Consider the following 10,829-nt stretch of genomic DNA (forward strand, 5'->3'; position numbering starts at 1 on the left):
CTATTAATCCTTACAAATACTGTGAAAAATGGGGAAATAATTATGTTTGAAAAATGCAGAAAAGAAGAAAAAAAATATATATATATAACATGAGTTATATAGAAAAGTATATTAAGGCCAGGCGCTGTGGCTCACGCCTATAATCCTAGCTCTTGGGAGGCCGAGGCCGGCGGATTGCTCAAGGTCAGGAGTTCAAAACCAGCCAGAGCAAGAGTGAGACCCTGTCTCTACTATAAATAGAAAGAAATTAATTGGCCAACTGATATATATATATAAAAAATTAGCCGGGCATGGTGGCGCATGCCTGTAGTCCCAGCTACCCGGGAGGCTGAGGCAGAAGGATCACTCGAGCCCAGGAGTTTGAGGTTGCTGTGAGCTAGGCTGACGCCACGGCACTCACTCTAGCCTGGGCAACAAAGCGAGACTCTGTCTCAAAAAAAAAAAAAAAAAGAAAAGTATATTAAATAGCCAGAAATAGACAATGTTAATTTTGGTATTTGGGTGGTGAAATTTGATATAAAAAATAATTTTCTATCTGGTTATAATTTACCATTTCTTTAATGTATATAGACAGGTGACAGCATAGTTTCATAGTAGAGAACATAGATTCTGGATCTAGTTGCTTGTGTTCAGATCTTAGATCTACCTCTTACTGAATGAAACTTGAGACAAATTAGCCTCTGTATTCCTCAGTTTTTTCATCTGTAGAAATGGGACAACAATAATTATTTCATTGTTATTATGAAGATTAAAGAAGCAAAAATATACAGATAGCTGGTTCATTGTAAGCACTCCAGTAACTGGGATAAAGGCACGATTGTCAAAAGTGTTGGATAGCCGGGCGCGGTGGCTCACGCCTGTAATCCTAGCTCTCTGGGAGGCCGAGGCGGGCGGATTGCTCGAGGTCAGGAGTTCGAAACCAGCCTGAGCATGAGCGAGACTCCGTCTCTACTATAAAATAGAAAGAAATTAATTGGCCAACTAATATATATACAAAAAATTAGCCGGGCATGGTGGCGAATGCCTGTAGTCCCAGCTACTTGGGAGGCTGAGGCAGGAGGATTGCTTGAGCCAGGAGTTTGAGGTTGCTATGAGCTAGGCTGACGCCATGGCACTCACTCTAGCCTGGGCAACAAAGCGAGACTCTGTCTCAAAAAAAAAAAAAAAAAAAAAAAGTGTTGGATATAAAGTCCTAGATAAAAATAAAACCAGAAAACTACATTTTTATTCTATTGTATTTATTTATTTATGAATGAAATGGCATCTCACTGTATTGTCTAAATTGTATCGAACTCCTGGGCTTAAGTGATCCTCCTACCTCAGCCTTTTAAGTAGCTGGGTACAGGTGCATGCCTCCACACTTGGCTAATTTTTCTGTTTTTTGTAGAGATAGGATCTCAGCTGTTTGCCCAAGCTGGTATTGAACTCTTAGCCTCAAGTAATTCTCCCAAAGTGCTGGGATTACAGATAGGAGCCACTACACACAGCCAAGAACCACATTTTTATTTTTCATTATTTTTTTATTTATATAACAAGAGTCTTGCTTAGTTACCCTGGGTAGAGTGCAGTGGCGTCATCGTGCTCACAGCAACCTCAAACTCTTGCGCTTAAGTGATCCTCCTGCCTCAGCCTCCCGAGAAGCTGGGACTTCAGGCGTGCCATGACACCTGGCTAATTTTTTTAAATAGAGATGGGATCTTGCTCTTTCTGGGGCTGGTCTCGAACTCCTAAGCTCAAGCAATCCCCCCACCTCAGCCTCCCAGAGTGCTAGGATTATAGGCACGAGCCACCATGCCTGGGCCCTAAAACCACATTTTTAAGAGTTTTGAATGAAATAGTTTTCCGAAGAAGTGGTTCCTTTTTTTTTCTGTGGGTGGTGCCCATTATAATTCAAGGACTACTTGAGAAAGTGTTTATATACCTGTTCTTGTCATTGTCTGCCCTGGTAAAGGTCCTATTGGTTGTTCTTTTTTCACCAGATAGCAGTAGAGATGTAAATCTAGTAATGGAACCAAGAGCGGTGGAATTGTGTTTGGAGGGGAGGGTGCTTGGGATGGGGGTCCATGATAGCTGAAATTGTTGCCATCTCTTTTTTTATTGCCCCTTCTCTTGCCTAGTGTTGATTTTTTTTTTAATCTATTGTAAATGATAAGAACTGTTAGAAGTTTATTTGACTTGTATATTCTATCTTCATAGCTAATCTTTTAAAATAATTACAGTGCCATTTTGTTGAATTCGATTTTATAAGCTATCCTAGGTTTAATGTTTTAATGAATCCCTTTTGTAAATTGAATATGTGGACAGGTAGTTCTATGAAAGGCTTTAATCCTGTATGTGATATCAATTATCTCTTTAATAGTCCCTGTTTTTTCAAGGGCAGTAATTTTTACCCAATATGTCCTCCTCCACTTTGAAGATATATGTTTAGGGACCTATTAATAAATATACAAAAAACTTAAAGGGAGCAGATATAAGTATACTATAAAGCCACTAGCTTATGTTGTTAGAATTGAAAGTGACTGTGGGTTATACTAACCCCTAATGAAAATGAGTGTATACTGATGAAGCATGGATGTATGTAGGTAAAAGCTTGTCAGTTCAGTCAAGAGCCTATACAGTTGGTAGACATAGGAGTTACTCTCTTTACAGAAGAAGAAGGTATAATACAACATAAATCAAAATCAGTTTTCCATTAAAGAAGCTAAGTAGTGTACTACGAATTTTTTCAGCAAGAGTGAGACCCCATCTCTACTAAAAATAGAAAGAAATTAATTGGCCAACTAAAATGTATAGAAAAAATTAGCTGGGCATGGTAGTGCATGCCTATAGTCCCAGCTACTCAGGAGGCTGAGGCAGAAGGATCTCTTGAGCCCAGGAGTTTGAGGTTGCTATGAGCTAGGCTGACGCCAAGGCACTCTGGCAGCAGGGCTGACGCCAGGCAACAGAGTGAGATTCTGTCTCAAAAAAAAATTTTTTTTTTTTTCACCAAGTCCAGATAACCACTTACCCCATTTTCCTGTTTCTTTAAAATGTATCCATTTAAAGTTGCCTTATTAGAATAATTAGAACAAGAATAAGGGGAATTTGTACAAATACTAATTTGGTAGTATGGTTGACCCTTGAACAATACAAGGTTTGGGGTGCCAACCTCCTATGCAGTCAGAAATCCATATATCACTTTTTTTTTTTTTTTTTTTTGAGACAGTCTCACTCTGTTGCCTGGGCTAGAGTGCCATGGCGTCAGCCTAGCTCACAGCAACCTCAAACTCCTGGACTCAAGTGATCCTCCTGCCTCAGCCACCCAAGTAGCTGGGACAACAGGCATGCGCCACCATGCCCGGCTAATTTTTTCTAGATATATTAGTTGGCCAATTAATTTCTTTCTATTTTATAGTAGAGACGGGGTCTCACTCTTGTTCAGACTGGTTTCAAACTCCTGACCTCAAGCAATCCTCCCGCCTCGGCCTCCTGGAGTGCTAGGATTACAGGCTTGAGCCACCAACCCACATATCACTTTTTACTTCCCAAAAAGTTAACTACTAATAGCCTACTGTTGACCAAAAGCCTTACCAATAACAAACAGTTAACATACATTTGTATGTTATTTGTATTATATACCATAAGCTAGAGAAAAAACATTAAAAAGAAAGTCATTGCCCATCAATTCATGAGTGGATTAATAAAATGTGGTATATGTATACCATGGAGTACTATTCAGCTCTAAGAAACAATGGCGATATAGCACATCTTGTATTTTCCTGAAATACAGAGCTGAAACCCATACTACTAAGCGAGATATCCCAAGAATGGAAAAACAACCACCACATATACTCACCAGCAAACTGGTATTAACTGAGCAGCACCTAAGTGGACACATAGAAACTACATTAATTGGGTATTGGGAGGGAGGAGAGAGGCAGGTATATACATACATAATGAGTAAGATGTGCACCGTCTGGGAGATGGTCACGCTTGAAGCTCAGACTTGTCAGGGAAGGGGGGGCAAGGGTACTATTTGAAACCTTAAAATTTGTACCCCCCAGCCGGGCGCAGTGGCTCACGCCTGTAATCCTAGCACTCTGGGAGGCCGAGGCAGGAAGATTGCTCGAGGTCAGGAATTCGAAACCAGCCTGAGCAAGAGCTAGACCCCATCTCTACTATAAATAGAAAGAAATTAATTGGCCAACTAATATATATAGAAACAATGAGCCAGGCATGGTGGTGCATGCCTGTAGTCCCAGCTACTCAGGAGGCTGAGGCAGGAGGATCGCTTGAGCCCAGGAGTTTGAGGTTGCTGTGAGCTAGGCTGACGCCACGGCACTCACTCTAGCCTGGGCAACAAAGCGAGACTCTTGTCTGAAAAAAAAAAAAAAAATTGTACCCTCATAATATGCTGAAATAAAAAATATATATATATAAAAAAGATACCACTAAGAGTGAAAGGCAGCTCACGGATTAGAGAAGATACTTGCAATACATATATCTGATGAAAGATTCATATTCAGAATGTATGAAAAACTCCTATAAATCAGTAATGGCAATAAAAATTAACAATAAAAATGGGCAAGAGACTTAAATACATATTTTGCAGAAGAGTATGTCGAAATGGCTAACAAACACATAAAAAAGTCATAAGGAAGAGGAAATATATCTGCTATTCATTAAGTGGAATTGGATCATCATAAAGGTCTTCATCCTTATTATCTTCATATTGAATAGGCTGAGGAAGAAGAGGGGTTAGTCTTGCTGTCTCAGGGGTGAAAGAGTTGGAAGATCTACCTATAGACCCATGCAGTTCAAACCCTCGTTGTTGAAGGATCAAACTGTATGTCTAATTTTAGGTGAAAAATCATTTTGTACTATTGCCAGCGTGATAGGCTAGATAAGTTTCTTCTTTCTGTGGTTGTTATTTTCATGAGCATTCAAAAATCTATGACTCCCTGTTGTCATTTCCAGGAAATATATGAAATCTTTCCTAATTGTTAGAATGTTCTGTCCTTGAAGAGGGCATCAGGTGATGACACCTGACAATGGGAAGAGAAGATGTTTTGGGACTGGCATTTGCTAGAATTGTGGGCAACAGGAATGAAGAGTCAGAAAACAGCTTTCCTGATTTTTTTTTTTTTTTTTTGGCATATGCTCTTAAGGCAAGGAAATAGCATTTTTGTTACCAAAGCCCTTGATCTCTATAGAATAGATTAGATAGGAAAATGAGTAAATCTTTTCCTAGCTGAATTTGATATTTGGGAATAAGGTGGACTCAGGAGTTATTGCCTCTTAATACAGAACCTCAGAGAGAAATAAGATAGCTGAATTCTGTTAGTGTCGAAGGATTTAAATTTATTTCATTGTGTCAGAGGCTTCTGAACTTGATGTAATCAGTGGCTTTGCCCCCCCCCCCCCCCATTCAATAAGGAATACATAAGTTAAGCACAGATTTGAACAGAGGAAACTATAGTGTTGAGATTTGTCTGCTACATCCCAGGTTGTCACTGAGTAGAAATGGCTCAGATGAGATTCTAAATCGTCACTGAAAAGAATATGAAACCTTGGTAGAAGTATGTTGTATCCTCTGTAATTAGTGTGTGCCCACCCCCATTTGGGATAGCAGGTACTTGCCTTTATCTTCTTGACTTACACTAAATTGTTTCTCTTTTTTTTTTTTTTTTTTTGAGACAGAGTCTTGCTTTGTTGCCTGGGCTAGCATGCCATGGCGTCAGCCTAGCTCACAGCAACCTCAAACTCCAGGGCTTGAGCAATCCTTCTGCCTCAGCCTTATGAATAGATGGGACTATAGGCACATGCCACTACTCCCAGCTAATTTTTCTATTTTTAGTAGAGACGAGGTCTCACTCTTGCTCAGGCTGGTCTGGAACTCCTGACTTCAAGTGATCCTCATGCCTTGGCTTCCCAGAGTGCTAGGATTACAGACGTGAGCCACCGTGTCTGGCTGACTAAATTGTTTTCAACTGAAAAAGAAACAAATCCATTTTCTGGATGTGGTACCTGCCATTGAGAAAACAGTGATTGTTTGATTTTATGGTTGCCATTTTTGCCTAAGAGTATTCAGTAGTGTGACTGTCTTTGGAAGTTTGAAAGCCATTTATCCCTGAACCTGGGCTTCTAAAAATTGAACTTTATGGGCTCTGAAAAGTGTTCTCTGTCTATGATTTAGACTTCTGGGTTCTAATTCCATTTTAATTACTAGCTAGGGACATTGGGCAGATCACTTCACTTCACCTCCTAGGAAGTTTCCTTAGGAATTCAGGCATAGAGACAGTCATATAAACTTTTCTTATATCATGGGATTAATGTGAGACTTTGAACAAATGGGCTTATATTCTTATCTGGAAGACCAAGATGTCATTAAACATTAATTAAACATTAAACTTTTTGTGTTTGTTTTCATTTTTATTTTTTAATGACTGGTGCTGAAGTCTGTTTAAGCTTCTTAAAATCTTTGTTGATTACTGTTAATATAAAGTTGGGTAGAACTTACAAAACTGTTAGGCATTACACTATAAATAGATTCTTAGAATTTTCTCATTTGTTGGTATTGCATGTTTCTCTCAGCCCTTTGCTTTTATCCTTTACTAATTTATATGTTTTTTTTTCATTCTAGTACTCTTGTCCATCTGTTCTCTGTTGTGTGATCCCAATCCAGATGATCCTTTAGTGCCTGAGATTGCTCGGATCTACAAAACAGATAGAGAAAAGTAAGTATGGCCTCTAGATGGAAAGTTGTCTGGTGACATGGACATCCACATATTAAAATGATGTTCTAATATGCTCTCCTAGGGACAGTAAAGAGGAGTATTTGCATTGAGTATCATTCATTATAAGTAGATGATACCAATCTTATCTGTAATTGTTCCATATGACTCCTACTATATAGAAAAACTTTTTAGTGGTATATTTTTCAACAGTTTTATGATTGGCTTTTTTTTCCTTTTTTTTTTTCCTGAGTCAGGTTCTTTCTCTGTTGCGGGCTAGAGTGCAGTGGCATCATCATAGTTCACTGCAACTCCTAGGTTTAAGCAATCCTCCTGCCTCAGCCTGCTGAATAGCTGGGACTACAGTCCTGCATCACCATGCGGGGCTAATTTTTCTGTTTTTCATAGAGATGGGGTTCTCTCTATGTTGCCCAGGCTGTTGTCAAACTCCTGGGCTCAAATGATTCTCCCACTTCTGCCTCCTAAAGTGCTGGGATTACAGGCATGAGTCCTTGCACTGGCCATACTTGCCTTTTAACATAGAAAGCATTTTGCATCAAGTACCCATTTGTCTTACAGAAGTACTTGTAAATTAATGGGAAAAGGGAATTGATTTTCTACCATTTGTCATAATCTAAAGGAAGAAAATGAATAAATGTTATCAGACATGAAGGCCTCAAATTTCTTTCCTTTTTTTTTTGTTTGAGACAGAGTCTCGCTTTGTTGCCCAGGCTAAAGTGAGTGCCATGGCGTCAGCCTAGCTCACAGCAACCTCAAACTCCTGGGCTCAAGCAATCCTGCTGCCTCAGCCTCCCGAGTAGCTGGGACTACAGGCTTGCGCCACCATGCTCGGCTAATTTTTTTCTATATATATTAGTTGGCCAATTAATTTCTTTCTATTTATAGTAGAGACGGGGTCTCACTCTTGCTCAGGCTGGTTTCAAACTCCTGACCTCGAGCAATCCGCCTGCCTCGGCCTCCCAGAGTGCTAAGATTACAGGCGTGAGTCACCGCGCCTGGCATCAAATTTCTTTTAAAAACAAAACTTGATGTAGAATTTAGATATTTTAGAATTGTGCTATGAATTATTAAAGAGTAATCAGGATATGAAAAGAGGTAATAAGTAAAAATGTTCTAATATTTTTTGTTTTATGTACTCAATGAGATTATAGGAGGAACTAGGTAGGAGAGGTTGGATAGTTTTTTTTTTTTTAAGTTAAAATATAAAGGATTCAAGAAGTACTTGAACTCTAATGGATTAGAGAAGCATAGATAATATTTTTTTTTTAATGGAATGACACCAGTAATGAGGGAATTTAATAGCAGTTGGTTCGTAGTTTAATTTTATCTGTGTTTAAGTCTGAATATTATTTATTGTCATGTATTTCTGGCAGCATTCAGAATAAAATTAGATCATGCTTTTTCCTATTTGTGAATTCATAAATAAATTTTTTGAATTAGAGAACCATTTTATCCAATATCTAGAAGTGTGTGATGCTTCCCAGCAGGCATTTCCTATGTCATTGTGGTAGTAGTGTTCAGCAGAACTTTCCTGCATCCTTTTTTTTTTTTTTATTTTGAGGCAGAGTCTCATTCTGTTCCCGGGCTAGAGTGCCATGGTGTCAGCCTAGCTCACAGCAACCTCAAACTCCTAGACTCAAGCGATCCTCCTGCCTCAGCCTCCCAAGTAGCTGGGACTACAGGCATGTGCCACCATGCCTGGCTAATTTTTTATATATATATTTTTAGTTGGCCAATTAATTTCTTTCTATTTATAGTAGAGACAGAGTTTGGCTCTTGCTCAGGTTGGTTTCGAACTCCTGACCTTGAGTGATCTTCCCACCTCAGCCTCCCAGAATGCTAAGATTACAGGTGTTGCATCCTTTTTTTAATAGAAGAATTATAGAATCATTTGCTCTGCTTATTTTATTACTGGAATAAAATTCCGAGTTCTTCAAATAATAAACCCATTCATGTTGTTAAGCAAATTGTAAAAGGAAGTTTACCAAAACGAGTATTTTATTCATATAAAGGAAAATATTATGTCAGTTTAGTCACTGTTTAGCATATGATTTCTAGAACCATACTGTGGAATTAAATAGTATCAAGAACTTAAATAGGGTCCGGGTGGCTCACGGCTGTAATCCCAGCACTCTGGAAGGCCAAGGCAGGCAGATTGCTCGAGGTCAGGAGTTTGAAACCAACCTGAGCAAGAGCGAGACCCTGTCTCTACTATAAATAAAAAGAAATTGGCCAGGCACAGTGGCTCACTCCTGTAATCCTAGCACTCTGGGAGGCTGAGGCGGATGGATTGCTCGAGGTCAGGAGTTTGAAACTAGCCTGAGCAAGAGCGAGACCCCGTCTCTACTATAAATAGAAAGAAATTAATTGGCCAACTAATATATATAGAAAAAATGAGCCGGGCACGGTGGTGCATGCCTGTAGTCCCAGCTACTCGGGAGGCTGAGGCAGCAGGATTGCTTGAGCCCAGGAGTTTGAGATTGCTGTGAGCTAGGCTGACACCACGGCACTCATTCTAGCCTGAGCAACAGAGTGAGACTCTTGTCTAAAAAAAAAGAAAGAAAGAAAGAAAGAAATTGGCCAAGTAGTATATATAGAAAAAATTAATTAGCCGGGCATGGTGGCGCATGCCTGTAGTCCCAGCTACTCGGGAGGCTGAGGCAGCAGGATTGCTTGAGCCCAGGAGTTTGAGGTTGCTGTGAGCTAGGCTGACGCCACGGCACTCACTCTAGCCTGGACAACAAAGTGAGACTCTGTCTCAAAAAAGGAACTTAAATGAATCAAGCAAGAGTTGTGGTCTTTTGTGGAAATAAGGCAATCAAGTATGGAAGAAGGTGTATGCCAGCAAATGCTAAAATTTAATCAGAATCCTCTGTAAGTAGCAATTAAAGGAAACTCAACATTTTACAGCTTTTTCCCACTGTCACTGAATAAATGCTTATTAGAAATCTGGGGTAGGCTGGGCATGGTGGCTCATGCCTGGAATCCCAGCAGTCTAGGAGCCCGAGGCTGGAGGATCTCTCAAGGTCAGGAGTTCGAAACCAGCCTGAGCAAGAGCGAGACCCCATCTCTACTATAAATAGAAAGAAATTAATTGGCCTACTAAAAATATATAGAAACAAAATTAGCCAGGCATGGTGGCACATGCCTGTAGTCCCAGCTACTTAGGAGACTGAGGCAGAAGGATCACTTGACCCCAGGAGTTTGAGATTGCTGTGAACTAGGCTGACACCACAGCACTCTAGCCTGGGCAACAGAGTGAGACTCTGTCTCAAAAAAAAAGAGAAAGAAATGTGGGGTAATAAGGTACCTTTGTTTGTATGTCCTGTCAATTATTCCCTTCAAGTTACTAGAGGGGATAATGAATGAAATCTGTTGCTTACTAACTGATTCCTTACCTTGTTAAGCCAAGCTTCTCTTTGTGTGTACAGGTACAACAGAATAGCTCGGGAATGGACTCAGAAGTATGCGATGTAATTAAAGAAATTATTGGATAACCTCTACAAATAAAGATAGGGGAACTCTGAAAGAGAAAGTCCTTTTGATTTCCATTTGACTGCTTTCTATGAGCCCACGCCTCATCTTCCCCTGTGCACATGTTTACCTGATACAGCAGTGCTGCGTGTTGTACATACTTGGAACAACAAACTAGAAATACTGTACTTCTGTACCAACATTGCCTCCTAGCAGAGAAGTGTGTGTGTGACAAGCCATTTCTCCAGGCGTAACCTAGGTGTGAGACTAAAAGCTTTCCTTATTGACTTAAATTTGGATAACGGCAAGGTGTGAGGGGTGGTGGGTTTGGTGTGTGCTTGGATGGAAAAGAAAAGCTCCACTGACCTGTAGGAGATTGTTTTTAAGTGGAATCCATTTAAACTCAAAACAGTTATGTAAAGCAAGGTGAAGAACATGAAGCTGTTTCTGTATTCATTTTATTCTGAAGGACCTGCGTCTTGGGTGAAAGTTATGACCAACCAGATTAATTCTACCCACATCCTGTATTTTAAGGTCTAAGTTTAACTGGTCAATATTTAAATGGATTGGAGCTATTAGTACATAAAGTGTGATGGGCTTTGTTCCCAACTCTTTTACATC

General features: G+C 39.8%; 1 protein-coding gene across 4 annotated transcripts in view; it reads left to right on the top strand.

Annotated features, from left to right (window-relative positions):
• UBE2D2 (ubiquitin conjugating enzyme E2 D2) overlaps window positions 1-10,269 on the top strand; it is a 51,279-nt gene extending 41,010 nt beyond the window's left edge. For all 4 annotated transcript variants that reach the window (XM_075996109.1, XM_075996110.1, XM_020282129.2 and 1 more), the window contains 2 exons: window positions 6,623-6,716; window positions 10,166-10,269. In XM_075996109.1, coding sequence (XP_075852224.1) covers window positions 6,623-6,716; window positions 10,166-10,211 — 140 coding nt within the window. In that variant the 3' untranslated portion in view covers window positions 10,212-10,269. The remainder of the gene's footprint in view (window positions 1-6,622; window positions 6,717-10,165) is intronic.
• The last annotated feature ends 560 nt before the right edge of the window (window positions 10,270-10,829 follow it).

The sequence above is a fragment of the Microcebus murinus genome, chromosome 21 (genome assembly GCF_040939455.1).
Source record: "Microcebus murinus isolate Inina chromosome 21, M.murinus_Inina_mat1.0, whole genome shotgun sequence".
NCBI lineage: Eukaryota > Metazoa > Chordata > Mammalia > Primates > Cheirogaleidae > Microcebus > Microcebus murinus.